Source organism: Rana temporaria, chromosome 2, assembly GCF_905171775.1.
Source record: "Rana temporaria chromosome 2, aRanTem1.1, whole genome shotgun sequence".
Lineage (NCBI taxonomy): Eukaryota > Metazoa > Chordata > Amphibia > Anura > Ranidae > Rana > Rana temporaria.
This window is the reverse complement of record NC_053490.1, coordinates 213046887-213064757: the sequence shown is the minus strand read 5'-3', so window position 1 is coordinate 213064757 and position 17871 is coordinate 213046887. Positions and strand designations below refer to the sequence as shown.

Sequence of the window (17871 nt, the reverse complement as noted above, 5' to 3'; positions counted from 1 at the left end):
ACCGTTTTCAGCGGACATGTTTGCCCGTGTGTACAAGGCCTTACACAACACTTTGGCAGGCAACATAGCACCATCCACTTCAATCCCAGACCTCAAAGGAGCTTATAGTCTGAAGCCTCAAGGGGAATTGTCCTAATTATGATTACAGGGTAAAATAGCTAATAATAATGTTGATATAAAATAGTTTAATTGAACCAAGTTACATTTTAAACCTCTGAAAATAACAGACTTTACAAATTGTATGTGGTAAGATTTATTAGAAGCTCTTTGGCACTAAGAGGGTGAACAAAACTGCAAGGAAGATCATTCCACTTTTCTTTCTGGGGAAAGAATGAGGCAGGCAAGATGTGGTTTGGCTTAAGCTTGTATAGTCCATAGTTTAAGGCCCCCACTGTCTTATATAGGACAGAGCACTAGAACACAGAAGTTTCTTCTTAGCATGTATGTTTTACCCAGCACCTTCACTCTTCTCTGAGCTTCGTCCTGATATATTGTCTGCATCATTCTTTCTGCAATAAGCCTCTTCTACATATTTACTTGTAAATCCTGTAGTTATGCGACTGCGAGCTCCTGGTTGGTACAGCTGCATGGCCGGGCGATCCTGCGCAAGGTAAGCCACAACCAGCTGTTAACAGAATGAAGATGGCATAAAACATTGCAGTTTTTGAAATATAATTTACCAAAGCACTACAGCTAGACAACCTGAATTGTCACAGGTTAGATGGCATCCCTAAGGCAATAGAAGCCACAGTTTAATGGAGATTTACACGGAGATATGTACATCAGGAAATTGGTACTACCCCATGATAATGCAGAGAACTACGGGCACGTTGTACATATGAGATACACGGTTTTGGAAACATTACTCATACTTTGTGCTGAAATGGGTCTGATGTTCAAGTGGGGATTGTTGTGTTCACTGGGAATATAGTTAGCTCAACAAACAACCACGACTGTATTACATCAGGGCCGATCCTAGGCAGGGTGCTTTGCACCCAGGCGCCTGCAGAGGTGGGGGCGCCGAAGTGCCAGAGTTCTCCCCTCCCTCCTTTTCTCCTTGTTTGTGTCCATCCAGAACTAGTGTTCTGAGCATAGGTGTGTGTCTGTCCAGAACTGATGTGTGAGCATAGGGCAGCCCGTCCAGCCTAGCAGTGCTTGGGGGAGGGGCCGCTCCTCTTACTGACACAAGGGTTCTAGTTTTCAGTGGGTGCTGACGTGCAGTAATGAATTCCTCACACTGGGAGTCTTGGATCCCGCACTGTCTCCACCAACTCCAGTTGGAATGCCTCCCCCTCTCATCTCTATCTCGGGCTGCACAGAGAGAGAGCCAAGGTAAGTCAGTGTTCAGTGTGCTGGGTGTTGGCATCCCCAGCATCCCTTTATACGTGCTCTGGGCTACCCCTGCTCTAGATGTTTTATGGCATGATAGATTGCATAGGATACACAGCTTCCTGCGACTCAGTAGTCCGTCTACAGATGTGATGTATAATGAGATGTACCAAAAGCCTTTTCACACTGACAGTGCGGGGGCATCAGCGGTAAAGCGCCGCTAGTTTTAGTTTTTCTCTCTAACAGAAGCCCTCTCTGTGTCCATCAGAGAGGCCCCCCTCCAGGTACCAATAAAGTACTCTGCTTCTCTTCCTGTATTTTGTTGTTAAGAGATCATGTAAGGATCCCAGGGTAACGAAGACTTTGTGGGGGAGCATCTCTGTGGTTGAGTCGTTGCCATGGAAATATGTGTAAAGGGGAGGAGTTAGTAAAATGACCACACCCATGTGGGGCACCAGAAATATTTCTGCACCCAGGCGCATGTGACCCTAGGATCGGCCCTGTATTACATTATCAGATGCCTGTCTGAGAGCACTGGGGGATCATAGACTATGCTCAATGACACTCTTTTCAGCTCTAAAAAAGGTCTCAGATGTTTTTCAAACATATCATGAGGTTCCTAAATGCTGTCACAGTACTCAGTGTATAAATATATTTCTTCAGTTCTTATAAAAAAAAAGCAATCTTAGCGGTGGCGTATCCTCCATGGGTGCAATGTGTGCTTAATGGGGGGTGGGGCCCACTGTGTGATCTCACTTTGCACAACAATAAGTGTGGGGAAATGCTGTTCCATTCTGTGTCCCTGCTGCAGCTGCGATTGTTACTTACTGCTGCAGCAAAGATCCATCCAGAGCTTTTATATGAGGAAAAGATCGGGTGCTGGTCCAATGCTGGGGGAAGGAGGGATTGCTGTTTTTCGGGAGGAGGACTGTGATTGGCCGTTGCTAAGGACCTGGCCATGGAAGGTAAAAACCCCTTCACCAAGGTCAGAAGGAACCACTATAAGTCCATTGAGAATGGTTGTAAGATGTGCTGGGGAAGTCTGGTTGTATTGTGGGGTAGAGGGTCACTTAGTTTTGAGGTCTGAACTCTGCATCACTTACTCCTGACCCCTGAACTCTGCGTCACTTACTCCTGACCCCTGAACTTTGTGTCACTTACTCCTGACCCCTGCGTCACTTACTCCTGACCCCTGAACTCTGCGTCACTTACTCCTGACCCCTGAACTCTGCGTCACTTACTCCTGACCCCTGAACTCTGCGTCACTTACTCCTGACCCCTGAAGTCTGCGTCACTTACTCCTGACCCCTGAACTCTGCGTCACTTACTCCTGACCCCTGAACTCTGCGTCACTTACTCCTGACCCCTGAACTTTGTGTCACTCCTGACCCCTGCGTCACTTACTCCTGACCCCTGAACTCTGCGTCACTTACTCCTGACCCCTGAACTCTGCGTCACTTACTCCTGACCCCTGAACTCTGCGTCACTTACTCCTGACCCCTGAACTCTGCGTCACTTACTCCTGACCCCTGAACTCTGCGTCACTTACTCCTGACCCCTGAAGTCTGCGTCACTTACTCCTGACCCCTGAAGTCTGCGTCACTTACTCCTGACCCCTGAACTCTGCGTCACTTACTCCTGACCCCTGAACTCTGCGTCACTTACTCCTTACCCATGAACTCTGTGTCACTTACTCCTTACCCATGAACTCTGTGTCACTTACTCCTGACCTCTGAAGTCTGCATCATGTACCCCCTGAACTCTGCATCACTTACTCTTGAACTCTACGTCACTTACTACTGACCCCTACATCACTTTCTCCCAATCCTGAACTCTGCGTCATTTACACCTGAGCCCTGAACTATGCATAATCTACTACCATAGGCGTGCACAGGGGGTGTGCCAGGTGTGCCTGGGCACACCCTAATCACTATGCGTGGTGCAGATTCCCCCTACTGCCTGGAATTCCCCCCTTCCACGTGTTGGCCCCACAGTGCTGCTGGCTTCCCTCTTCTCCTCCCAGCTGCTGCAAGGAATGTTTCAGAATGGAGAATGGGTAAAGGGGTAGTTAATATGTCATTTTCTGGCCCCTTCTCCTTCTAAATAAACACAGTGAACATACTATGTCTATTAATAACCAAAGCATAGTAAACTGTGTTTACTATGCTTCAGTTTGTCAATGAACAGGAAGCTGCTCAGCACAGAGCACTTTACATGCGTTCACTGTCCAGTGCAGCTGAGGCTGCAGAGAAAGGCTTGTATTTTTGAGGTTTGGGGTGCACACCCTAATGCAATGGACTGCGCACACCTATGATTACTACTGACCCCTGAACTCCACCTCACTTACTTCTCACCTCTGAGGTTGATTTCCTAAAGGCAAATAAACTTTGCAAAGGGCAGTTGCACTCTACAAGAGCAGTTAATCCAGAGCTCAGTAAATGAGCAGAAGCTCTGCTCACTTCCATCATCCAATCATGTGCAAGCAAAAAACATTTTTTTTCCTTGCATGTGATTGGGTACCCTTTGCAAAGTGAAGCTTTACCTCATTTACTAAGCTCTGGAGCAACTGCAGCCTATTTGCCTTTAGTAAATTAATCCCTTACTACTGGACCCTGAACTCTGTGTCACTTACTACTGAACCTTCGCATCACTTTGTAATGGCCCTTGCACTCTGTGTCCTTTTAAGCCACGCCCAATATTCAGTCCATAGACAACCAGAAGGGTTCAAATGCGTCTTGACCACAATGTGTATACCCTTCTTCAGGCTTTTATTTTTACTCCTACTTCTTTACCTGCTGATGCTACCAGTAACGTGTTAGGACTACAGAACATCTTCCCCAGATAGTTATCAGCTCACAAGATTTCTGGCAAGATTAACAGTTTTTCTTTTCCTTTTTGTACAAGTGCAAAGTATTATATATTTATATAGTGCAATATATATATATAGATATTGTTATATTTAACAGACCAAAAGGAAGCAAATGAGTGAAGTCACTTGTTGAGGATTACATACACTTTAAATTATAACTGTGCATTTATATATGCCTCCATTTAGTTATACATATAGAGCTAGATTCACAGAACACTTACACTGGCGTATCTACAGATATGCAGCGTAAGTGAACAAATGCGCCGTCGTATCTATGCGCCCTATTCTCTTAGCTAGATACGCCTGAATTTGGCCTCCATCCGACCGACGTAAGTCTCCTACGCCGTCGGATCTTGGGCGCATATTTACGCTGGCCGCAAGGGGCGCTTCCATTGATTTATGCGCCGAATATGTAAATGACCTAGATACGCCTATTCACGAACGTACTTGCGCCCGTCGCTGTAATCTACGCCGTTTACGTAAGGCGTACGTCCGTCGTTAAGTTATCCCTGCTATAGGTGGCGCAACTCATGCAAAGGTATGGACGTCGGAACAGCTGTCAAATTTTACGTCGTTTACGTAAGTCGTACGGGAATGTGGCTGTGCGTAGGCTACGTTCACATCGAAAGCATTGAGCCGACGTAGCTTAGGGAGTATATGCAACGTGATTCTGAGCATGCGCGCGCATGCGCCGTTCGTACGGCGCTTCATTTACATGGGGTCACGATTCATTTCAATACAACACGCCCACTACCAGCCTACTTTGAATTAGGCGGGCTTACGCCGACCATATTACTCTACGCCACTGCAACATACGGGGCGAGTGCTTTGTGAATACTGCTCTGGGTTCTATGTGCGCCGTCGGCGTAGCGTATATTCGATACGATACGCCGGCAAAACTATGCGCCGAGCTACCTGAATCTAGCTCATATTGTTTGTGAAAACTTTAGCTCAAGGGTAGTTGGGAATCAGAAATTCAAGGCCCTATGTCCAAGCTCATGCACTGAGGTTGGTTTACTAAAGGAGTTGAAAATGTTTACTCAAAATAAGTGAGTATTTACTTTATTATCCAATCATGTGCAGATAAAATAAAATCAGTTATCTGCTTTTCACATGATTGGATAAATTGAAGTGAATCTTCACTTTTTTTGAGTGAACATTATCAATTACTTTAGTAAACCAGCATACAATTCTCCTAACCAAAACAGTGTATAAGTGCCATATAACAAAGTATTATGGTTAACCTCTTCTCTCCGATGATACGCATATATGCAGGCTCTCGGGGGTGGGCTTTAATGGCAAGAGGCCCCATATATGCAGCCCTATGTAAACACTTTTTTGTGCTCTCCCTGCACAGTTGCCGGTGGAGACTGGAAAGCTACCAATGCATACTTGTGATCAAAAGCTTATCCAATCACGTGACCGCTGTGACAGCCAATCACTGCAGTCATATGACCCAAATGTCCACCTCCTGGCATTTAGAAGCTCTTAAAGGACTGGGAGCAAGGGGTTAAGATGAATGAAAACAACCAAGACTCTCTTTAAAACTGTTATGCGCACATCAAATCTGAGAGACCGTTTTTAAAAGGGAACTTCGCTCATTTTTTTTTTTTTAATTAACAGTCAGCAGGTACCTACCATGGATTCCAGAGCTGTCTTTCTGCATCCATTTCTTTTAATGCTGCAGGTTCTCAGAACTGCCATCTTGGATTTGGCAGCCAGCTGTGACTTTTTGATGAATCACAGCCAGATCCCCACTGTGCATGTGCTAGATCGCACGGTGTAGTGAGACTTGTCATGCAGTCTCCTAGGACATGTGATGTGTGACGGGGAAAGGGGGGGGAAGCAATCCTTGCCTAGGCTTGAGGAAGTGGACATCAGTACCAACAAAAAGCAGTACTCTCTCATCCCTCCCCAAAAAATCTGCACCTCAGTCACAGACTGGGGGAGGGTTGGGAATCAATCAGTGGTACTTCACTTTTTTAATTAAGTTTTGCATTAAGATATGTCAGTAAACCCCCGATTCAGACAAAACAAGTCAAGTCAACTCAAAGGAAGAAATATACATTTGCATAAGTGTACAAGTGTAATCAAGACTGAATATTCAGATTCTTAAATAAGTTCCTTTGATTATAAAATACACTACAATTAGTTATTGCAGTAATATTAAAAGTGCTAACATCTATATATATAAAACTCAACGTGTGTGTGTATGTATGTATGTTCCAGCATCACGTCCAAACGGCTAAAGATATTAACATGAAACTTGGCACACATGTTACTTATATGTCAGCAACAAACATAGGATAGGTGGTTTAACCCTTACCCACCCCCATTTGCCATGGTCGGGGTTTTCCTTTAAAGTCCCATTCAACTCTATGGGAAATACATGTTACTTCATAACTTCCAAACGGCTGTACATATTTCGATAACACTTGGTCACATGTTGCTTATATGTCCACTTAAACTATAGGATAGTTAATTTATCCCTTAACTACCCCCATTTGTGAGGGTCGGGGTTTTTGTTTAAAGTCCCATGCAAATCAATGGGAAATGTATTTTCCCACATAACTTCTGTACGCCTGGAGATATTTCAATAATACCTGGTACACATATTACTTATATGCCAAATAAAAATATATGACAGTTAAATTAACCCTTACCTACACCCTTATATAAAAGATGGGTATATTTATATTACTATGATTTTCCTCCCCAAAAGGTTAAGATAGGAAGACCGGGCAACGCCGGGTATTCAGCTAGTAAGTGATAAAATGTAAAAGTGTCTGAACCCCAAACTTTTTGTAGATTATACACCATAGTTTGTGGAAAGGTTAGAACCCCATTCAGGTTTTTACTGCTTTCTCAGTTACTGCTGGGGAGATGCATGCAATCTTGGTGACAGTTGTCACAGGGATTAAAAGTAAGGAAAAATCCAAAATGTTCAGGTTGCCCCAAATCAGGAACAGATGGGAAATCGTCTACTGGGGGGCATTTGTTACAGCGACAAGGCCCCTTTCACACATACGGACCATTTGTCAGTTTTTCATCCATCTGTTGACAGATGAAAAACGGACATCAATGCATCTCTATGAAAAAACAGATGTAAATGAATGATCATCTATTTGCATCCGAATAGGCCTATTTTTCTTACGTTAAAAAAACATATTGGACGAAAAACTGATGTAAATGGACAAACAGTCAGTTTTGCCTCAATTTTTGCATTGGAAGAGGATGTTAAACAAACTGATGCAATACTGATGATAAACTGATGTAAACTTTTCTTTGAGAAAACATGACTGAACTGATGAAATGAACAGTCTGCATGTGTGAAAGGGATCCAACAGGGGATTTGTTCTCACTTTGGCAAGATTTCCTCTGATTACCTGTTGTGTACATGAAATTAAGGGAAACCTCCCAACTGGGACAGAGCACAAAAAAAGATAAAAAATGGACAGGGGTTTTAATCATTTATTATATACAACATAAAAAACCCAATTTGGCTTTAAATCTACTTTAATTGATACTAGTATAATGACTGCTAGATGTGCTTTCTCTGTCACTATGGCGAATCATATACTGGCTGTCATCCATATATCTTAGAGCAGGGGTCTCACACTGGCGGCCCTCCAGTTGTTGCAAAACTACAAGTCCCATCATGCCTCTGCCTGTGGGAGTCATGCTTGTAACTGTGAGCCTTGAAATGCCTCATGGGACTTGTAATTTTGCAAAACAGCTGTAGGGCTGCCAGTTTGAGACTGCTATCTTAGAGACTGTGCTGAAAGATTTCCCTGCCAGAATTTCTGGCCATGTCACAGTACATAATTAATACCTCCTATTGTACACTGTATCATGGGACTCACTGGTAGCATGTAGTTGTAAACTGTGGGCACGGAATAATTTAAAAAGTGCTATAGTTCATTATTCTGCATGTATGCTCTTGAATGGAAGTTTTGGTCCCTTACAAATATTGTACAGGTTAGGATCATTTGCTTCCAATGGCAGGATATAGCTTTGATGCATATGTATTACTATGCTGATTGTGTTTAGCAATATCAAACACAATTCAAAATAACAGTAATAACATCCAGAAAAGATGCTACTCAGGGAAAAAAAAAATATTGAGTAAATACATAGGGGTAGATCCACAAAGAAATTACGCAGGCGTATCTCTTGATACGCCGCGTAATTTCAAATTTTGCGCGTCATATCTTTGTTTTGGTATCCACAAAACAAGATACAACGGCATCTGTGTTAGATCCGACAGGCGTACGCCTTAGTACGCCGTTGGATCTAAGATGCAATTTTCCAGCGGCCGCTAGGTGGCGTTTCCGTCGTATTCCGCGTCGAGTATGCAAATTAGCTATTTCCGACGATCCACGAACGTACGAGCGGGTGTCGCATTCTTTTACGTCGTTTCCGTTTGGCTTTTTCCGGCGTATAGTTAAAGCTGCTATATGGTGGCGTACTCAATGTTAAGTATGGCCGTCGTTCCCGCGTCTAATTTTAAAAATTTTACGTTGTTTGCGTAAGTCGTCCGTGAATGGGGCTGGACGCCATTTACGTTCACGTCAAAACCAATGACGTCCTTGCGACGTCATTTAGCGCAATGCACGGCGGGAAATTTTAGGGACGGCGCATGCGCTGTTCGTTCGGCGCGGGGACGCGCTTCATTTAAATGAAACACGCCCCCTACCCGCCGCATTTGAATTCCGCACCCTTACGCCGCGAGAGATGCACTACGCCGCCGTAACTTACGGCGCAAATTCGTTGAGGATTCAAACTAAAGCCAAGTAAGTTACAGCGGCGTAGCGTATCTTAGATACGCTGCGCCGGTGCAGATTTTTGTGGATCTGCCCCATAGTGTTTTATATACAGTATATCTAATGAGCTTATTTATGCCTTTTTATTTGTGAACGCATAAAGAACAGAAATTTTTACCAGGGCATTTTGGCAAATGAGAAATGATCCTAAAAGAATAAAAGAACCTTATTTCTTATGCGCTCCTTTTTGGATGCCATGTCATCACACTTGTCCTCTTTACCCAGTTTGTCTACTGCATCCGCTGTATAACTGTTGTTATGGCCTCCTTTCTTGGCACGATCTTGGTTGAATCCTTTTCCCCATTTCTGATCTTCTTCGTTCCTCCTCAGATACTTTTCAAACTCATAATGGTTCCTTGGCTTTCTGCTATCATCCATGCGATGATACCTTTGCCGTTCTTGTTCTTTATCCCGGTATCTCCGTTCAATATCCCTTTGTTCTTTGTCACTGTCATTCTGTGTCCTAGTAGAGACAAACAATATTACACATTAAAATGTTGTCTCAGTACAGTGCAGAATTGCTTTCTCAAAACAGATGGCAAGCACATATCATTTTTTTGAAAATCAAAAAAGCAAATCGAAAAAAAAAAGTTGTCAAATGTTAACGTTTTTTTTTTAAGAGACATAAAAAACCTTACAACTGGCAGTGTGCAGCAATACAGTAGAGCACAACAATATAGCTAGAAAGTCTCATTATGAAACCTGTACACTACGCATTGGGTTACTGACAGCTGACTTGTCTCAAAGTAAACCAAAGGCACATTTAAGTCTATAGAATAGTCACCTAGAAGTGCATGCGTGTCAGTATCAGATTCCTTCAAAGCACCCTGGGAGCTCTAATATGGAAATACCCATCAGCTACTGTGATCACCAGCTCTGACTCACCTTCTACCACTTCTTCTCACCAAGATTGGCTAACAGTGACATGCAAGAGGTTGGGCAGTATAGATCTATGCTTGTCCCAAGCATGTTCAAATCCACTTACTTTTGACTGACTCACTACTTCTGTTGGAAGTCTATTAACTTTTGATATAATAAAATCTGGTAGTTTCTAAGGTTAGTTTTGAACTTTCTTCCTGCTAATTTGAGGCCATGTCCCTGTGTTTTAGGTCTTAGCTTCATATTGAAAATACTGACCTTCTGGACCTTATGTAATTAAAGGTTTTAATCATGTCTCCTTTTTTCCTTCTTGCTGCAAGACTGTACATATTAAAGCAGGGGTTCACCCTATTAATAAAAAAAAAAATTTTTTTTTTTCCTCTAGCATAAAATGAGGCATAGTAGCGCGAGCTACAGTATGCCTGCATTTATTTTTTTATCCCCGTACTCACTGTGCAATCGTAGAGAGAAGATTCTGACTCCCCGCGGGGAATGGGCGTTCCTATGGAGAGGGAAGGTGATTGACGGCCGGCTCTGGCACGTCACGCTTCTCCGGAAATAGCCGAAATAGGACTTGGCGCTTCACGGCGCCTGCGCATAGTCTGTGCACAGGCGCCGTGAAGAGCCGAGACCTACTCCGGCTATCTTCGGGGAGCGTGACGTGCCAAAGCCGGCCGTCAATCATGCTGCCTCTGGATAGGAACGCCCATTCCCCGCGGGGAGTCGGAATCGTCTCGCTAGGATTGCAGAGTGAGTACCGAGCTAAAAAAATAAATACAGGCATACTGTAGCTCGCGCTACCATGCATAATTTAATGATAGAAAGTTGTTAATAAGGGTGAACCACCGCTTTAAGTTCCTGAATTCTCTCCTGATATGTTTATTAACTCAGACCTTTCAATACTTTTGTTACCCGTCTCTGGATTCTTTCCAGCTTATCAATATATTTTTGAAAGTGAGATCCCAAGAACTGGACACAATGGGGAGATTTACTAAAACAAGAGAACAGAATCTGGTGCAGCTGTACATGATAGCCAATCAGCTTCTAACTTCAGCTTGTTAAGTTAAGCTTTGACAATAAAACCTGAAAGCTGATTGGTTTCTATGCAGAGCTGCACCAGATTATGCTCTAGTTTTAGTATATTTCCCCCACTATTCTAACTGAGGTCTAACTAAAGATCGATAAACGGAAATCAAAATCTCCTTCCTCCTGCTGTTGAGCCATTTAGTGATACACCCTAGAAACATACAGTATGCACATTTTACAAAATTATATTGTCCACCATTTTACTATAAAAAAGTTGGATAGGTTAAAGAGGAACTGCAGTCTGCTCACATAATTTGCAATAAAAACATATTTGCCATTCTGAAGCTTCCCTCCAACCACTTTGCATATTTTACATACAGTATCTAAAAAAGTGAGTACACCCCTGACATTTTTGTAAATATTTTATTATATCTTTTCATGTGACAGCACTGAAGAAATGACACTTTGCTACAATGTAAAGTAGTGAGTGTATAGCTTGTATAAGAATGCAAATTAGCTGTCCCCTCAAAAAAAAAAACACAACACACAGCCATTAATGTCTAAACCGCTGGCAACAAAAGTGAGTACACCCCTAAGTGAAAATGTCCAAATTCGGCCAAAATAACCATTTCCCTCCCCGATGTCATGTGACTCGTTACAAGGTCTCTGGTGTGAATGTGGAGAAGGTGTGTTAAATTTGGTGTTATAGCTCGCACTCTCTCATACTGGTCACTGGAAGTTCAACATGGCACCTCATGGCAAAGAACTTTCTGAGGATCTGAAAAAATAATTGTTACTCTACATAAAGATACCCTAAGCCAGTGATGGCACCCCAGTTGTTTTGGAACTACATTTCCCATGTTGCTCATCCACTCTGCAGTGTAGCTGAGCATCATGGGAAATGTAGTTCCAAAACATCTGGAGTGCCAAGGTTTGCCATCACTGGCCTAAGCTATAAGAAGATCCCCAAGACCCTGAAACTGAGCTGCAGCACGGTGGCCAAGACCATTCAGCGGTTTAACAGGACAGGTTCCACTCAGAACAGGCCTTGCCATGGTTGATCAAGGAAGTGCTCAGAGTCATATCCAGAGGTTGGCTTTGAGAAGTAGACATATGAGTGCTACCAGCATTTCTGCAGAGGTTGAAGGGGTAAGGTCAGCCTGTGAGTGCTCAGACCATACACCACACACTGCACCAAATTGGTCTGCATGGCTGTTGTCCCAGAAGGAAGCCTCTTTTAACGATGATGCACAAGAAAGCCCGCAAACAGTTTTCTGAAGACATGTAGACTAGGGATGTGGATTACTGGAACCATGTCCTGTGGTCTGATGAGACCAAAATAAACTCATTTGGTTCAGATGGTGTCAAGCGTGTGTGGCAGCAACCGGGTGAGGAGTACAAAGACAAGTGTGTCTTGCCTACAGTCAAGCATGGTGGTGGGAGTGTCATGGTCTGGGGCTGCATGAGTGCTGCCGGCACTGGGAAGCTACAGTTCATTGAGGGAACCATGAATGGACATGTGCAGGGCATGATCCCCTCCCTTTGGAGACTGGACCAAAGGCAGTATTCCAACATGATAACGACCCAAAACACACCTCCAAGATGACCACTGCTTTGCTAAAGAAGTTGAGGGTAAAGGTGATGGACTGGCCAAGCATGTCTCCAGACCTAAACCCTATTGAGCATCTGTGGGGCATCCTCAAACGGAAGGTGGAGGAGTGCAAGGTCTCTAACATCCACCAGCTCAGTGATGTCGTCATGGAGGAGTGGAAGAGGACTCCAGTGGCAACCTGTGAAGCTCTGGTGAATTCCATACCCAAGAGGGTTAAGGCAGTGCTGGAAAATAATGGTCATCACACAAAATATTGACACTTTGGGCTCGATTTGGACATTTTCTTAGGTGTGTACTCACTTTTGTTGTCAGCGGTTTAGACATTAAAGCGGATGTGCGCTGAAAAAAAATATTAAAAGCCAGCAGCTACAAATACTGCAGCTGCTGACTTTTAATATTAGGACACTTACCTGTCCTGGAGTCCAGTGCCGTCCGCAACGATCGCTCGTCACTCTGCTGCCCCCCGCCATCCTCGGTGAGGGAACCAGAAAGTGAAGCGCTCCGGATTCACTGCCCGGTTCCCTATAGCGCATGCGCGAGTCGCGGCACGCCTGCCGATTGGCTCCCGCTGTGTACAGGGAGCCGAGTGTTCCCAGAACACAACTGGGGGGGACGGGAGGTGACGTCATGCCCGCAATTTACCCGAAACTGTGTGCAAATACCTGTCTTTAGACAGGTATCTGCACCCCCCTCCCCCTGAAAGGTGTAAAATGTGACACCGGAGGGGGGGAGGGTTCCGATCAGCAGGAGTTCCACTTTAGGGTGGAGAACCGCTTTAATGGCTGTGTGTTGAGTTATTTTGAGGGGACAGCAAATGCATACTGTTATACAAGCTATACACTCACTACTTTACATTGTAGCAAAGTGTCAGTTCTTCAGTGTTGTCACATGAAAATATATAATACAATATTTACAAAAATGTGAGGGGTGTACTCACTTTTGTGAGATACTGTATACTGTGATTCTGTACTTTCCAAATATGCTGCAGAAATCTCCCACCACTGAGTCTGGCTGCATCCATATTTAACTGTGGGCAGCTGAAACAGTTAAGATGTGAACGATTCGTGCAAAAATGGAAAGAAGGGGTACAGTAATACAGCGTGGTAATACAGGTGATACGCGAAAAATTTGAATATTGTGCAAAAGTCTATTTATTTCACTAATGCAACTTAAAAAGGTAGAGATAGACTTATTACATGCTAAGCAAGATCGTTCGAGCCGTGATTTGTCATAATTGTGATTATTATGGCTTACAGCTCATGAAAACCCCAAATCCACAATCTCAGAAAATTAGAATATTGTGAAAAGGTGCAATAGACTCGGCTCAAAGTGCCCCACTCTAATCAGCTAATTAAGCCATAAAACCTGCAAATGGTTCCTGAGCCTTTAAATGGTCTCTCAGTCTGGTTCAGTAGGAATAACAATCATGGGAAAGACTGCTGACCTGACAGTTGTGCAGAAAACCATCATTGACACCCTCCATAAGGAGGGAAAGCCTCAAAAGGTAATTGCAAAAGAAGTTGGATGTTCCCAAAGTGCTGTATCAAAGCACATTAATAGAAAGTTATGTGGAAGGGAAAAGTGTGGAAGAAAAAGGTGCACAAGCAGCAGGGATGACCGCAGCCTGGAGAGGTTTGTCAGGAAAAGGCCATTCAAAAGTGTTGGGGACTTTCACAAGGAGTGGGCTGAGGCTGGAGTCAGTGAATCAAGAGCCACCACACACAGACAGATCCTGGACATGGGCTTCAAATGTCATATTCCTCTTGTCAAGCCACTCCTGAACAACAAACAAAGTCAGAAGCGTCTTACCTGGGCTAAAGAAAAACAGACCTGGTCTGTTGCTCAGTGGTCCAAAGTCCTCTTTTCTGATGAGAGCAAATCTTGCATCTCATTTGGAAAAACCAAAGACCCAGAGTATGGAGGAAGAATGGAGTGGCACACACTGCAAGATGCTGGAAGTCCAGTGTGAAGTTTCCACAGTCTGTGTCGATTTGGGGAGCCATGTCATCTGCTGGTGTTGGTCCACTGTGCTTCATTAGGTCCAGGGTCACCGCAGCCATCTACCAGGAGATTTTGGAGCACTTCATGCTTCCTTCCGCAGACAAGCTCTATGGGGATGCTGACTTCATTTTCCAGCAGGACTTGGCACCTGCCCACACTGCCAAAAGCACCAAAACCTGGTTCAGGGACCGTGGGATTACTGTGTTTGATTGGCCAGCCAACTCACCTGACCTGAACCCCATAGAGAATCTATGGGGCATTGCCAAGAGAAAGATGAGAGACATGAGACCGAACAATGCAGAAGAGCTGAAGGCTGCTATTGAAGCATCCTGGTCTTCCATAACACCTCAGCAGTGTCACAGGCTGATAGTTCCATGCCACGCCACATTGAGGCAGCAGGTAAGAGAGCTGACGCTCCAGGTGAGCTCACTAGGGTAATTGATGTCCACTCAGAAGCAGATGGGTGCTGGCAATGCACAGGATGTGCAAAAACAATAAGGATATGGACAGCCGCACTCCAGTAACTTGAAAAAAGACGTGCCCTTTATTGGGTACAGGAAAAAATGCACTACAGGTATCAGCACACAGTGGGATAAACACCTGACGCGTTTCGCATTGAGTGTCAATGCTTAATCATAGCTATCAAATAGCTATGATTAAGCATTGACACTCAATGCGAAACGCGTCAGCAGTTTATCCCACTGTGTGCTGATACCTGTAGTGCATTTTTATTGATATTTTTCAATCAAACAAAATAATGCATTACAATAGCATATAGTTCACAATGCATCGTAACAGTAGGAGACAAAGTAATACTCATTATCTAACATACAGATATGTGTTGGCTAAGCAATATAATACTACCAATCATCATAAGAAAAATTGTAGAGTATTTTCTGTAGAATATTTTCTCAATAGTATCAAGTCAATAAGAGATCAAATCACAATATCAAAGGAAAAAGAAAGAAATACATTAGCAAACAAATAAAATAAAGGAACTAGCTTTCCCGAACACCCCATATGGGAATCATAGTGTTCGAGAGCTATCTCCTCTCATATTTCCTATCTGAATAGTAAACAACGTGTCGGAGGAAATAAGGTAAACAGAATTATGTCCTGTTTTTGAACCAGACGTTCCAGAGGTCCCATTGGATTGAGTATTTATGAAGAGAGCCCAAGGATGACGCTAAAATCCTTTCATAGGAATTATGTAAATCCAAGAGGTCAATAGCGTCATCAGGGGAAGGTGGATCGGGATCTTTCCACTTTCTTGTAATCGACAATCTAGCTGCCAAGAGTAGATGGGTTATCGTTCTACGAAGATTAAATGAAAACCTGTCTATTCCTAATGATAAAATAGCCAATGCTGGATCAGGAGCCACTCATGTTTGAGTCAGGTCAGATATTATATTGAAGATTCCTGCCTAATAGATTGTGAGCTTTGGACAACTCCATAATATATGGAATATGTCTCCTCTGACTGAAGTTGGGCAACGTCTCCAACAAGCTGCAGGGGTTTGGGGGTCAAATTTAGACACTATTACCGGAGTAAGGTACCAACGCAAAGTGATTTTGATAGATAACTCCCACAAGGAGGTGCAACGAGTGGCAGATTGATTGGCCTTACAGGCCAAGCGCCATTGGTCATTCGTGAAAGAGCATTTAAGATCTTTTTCCCAAAGAAGATGGGAGGCAGATTTATTAAAAACTCGTTTTTGTTGCATTAATTGATAAAATAAAGAAATGCCCTTATTTTGTCGTATTGGCGAAGAAAAATAGGTCCAAGCTGAAGCATTAACTTGTTTGGAAATATTGCCAAGTTTATATAGACAATGCATTAATTGAGTATATTGAAACTCGTTGGTGTGAGGGAGGTCATATTCCGATTGGATAGAAGAAAAGGTCTTGATGTATCCATTCGAATAAAAGTCGTCCAGATACCTAATACCTTTCTGGTTCCAAAAGGAAATCGGCATCCTGTTAGTAACAAAGTATAATGTTTGGATGGGAATTCTAACTTCGACTCCGGGCCCTGCTAGACCAGTGGAGCTTATAAATTTTTGCCAAGTTCGTATGGATGCAAGCATCGTAGGAGGTAAGTGTATTGGGGTCTTAACACCCAATAGAGAACCAAACAACCAGAGGTTGGTAGAACCATACGTACAGTAACTAGCCTCTATCAGCCCCCATTGAGTAGTAGGAGTATGATAGAACCACTCCTTTAGTTGGGACAAGATGGAGGAATGATAATAGTCCTGGAAATCAATATATCCAGTTCCACCGCTCATTCTATGTTTAATTAACCTATCATGAGTACACCTGGATTTCTTCCCATTCCAGACAAATTTAGACAAGAGAGATTGCATGTAATTGCTGCAAAAGGGGCCCAAACCAAGTACTGAGTACATATGCATGCTTATACTTTTCAGAGGTCAGATACTGTTTTATGTACAATCCTTGTTTTATTGATTGCATGTAATATTCTATTTTTCTGAGATTGTGGATTTGGGGTTTTCATGAGCTGTAAGCCATAATCATCACAATTATGACAAATCACGGCTTGAACTATCTCATATATTAGTTTCACCTTTTAAGTTGCATTAGTGAAATAAATGAACTTTTGCACGATATTCAAATTTTTCGAGTATCACCTGTATAATAATGCTGTTAATAATGGAACAGGAACATGTATATATTATATATATATATATATATATATACAGTATATATTAAAAAAATATTTAAGGAGCAACACAGTCATTTTTTAGATTAAGGATGTGAAAGAGACAGATCACAAGATGGAAAAAAAAAGAAAAGCAAGGAAGAAAGAAAAAGAACACAGGAGAAGCCCAAGAAGTAGGTAAAAACAGAATTCAAGATTTTTATATAAATAATCTGACAGATAAAGAACAATTAAAACATAATATTTCCTTATTGGGATAAGATTCACATTTTTGCCCTACTCATGTGGGCCAGGGGTTTGAAATCTCCTCTTTTAACCTAACACAATGGACACAAACCACCACTCACTCCGATTGGCAACTCACGTGGTCTCGTATTTTCCCACCTCTGCACTCACTGCAACCTTTCCAACATCCCCTTTTCCTCTCTCTGATCACAACCTTATGAGTTTCACACTCTCCTTGTCTCCTACCTCCCATGCCTCCAACCTGAAAACAGCTACCCGTAGAAACCTTTGCCACTTCAACCCTTTCCTTCTTCATTCTGCTACTGCCATTCTTGATGACAAAATTGCACCCTTGTCCTGCCCAGACCTGGCCACTTCTGTCTACAACAACTTAAGGTCATCCTCCCTGGACACACTTGCTCCT

General features: G+C 43.1%; 1 protein-coding gene across 3 annotated transcripts in view; it reads right to left on the bottom strand.

Moving 5' to 3' along the window:
- Positions 1–237: 237 nt before the first annotated feature.
- Positions 238–17871, bottom strand: part of UPF3A (UPF3A regulator of nonsense mediated mRNA decay) — a 50538-nt gene continuing 32904 nt past the window's right edge. Inside the window, exons 9-10 of one of the 3 annotated variants that reach the window (XM_040336379.1) lie at positions 9187–9484; positions 238–601 (exon numbers count right to left, since the gene is read on the bottom strand). In XM_040336379.1, the coding sequence (XP_040192313.1) occupies positions 449–601; positions 9187–9484 (451 nt within the window). In that variant the 3' untranslated portion in view covers positions 238–448. Of the gene's footprint in view, positions 626–9186; positions 9485–17871 lie in introns of all 3 variants that reach the window. The other 2 variants (XM_040336377.1, XM_040336378.1) reach the window with 2 other exon arrangements.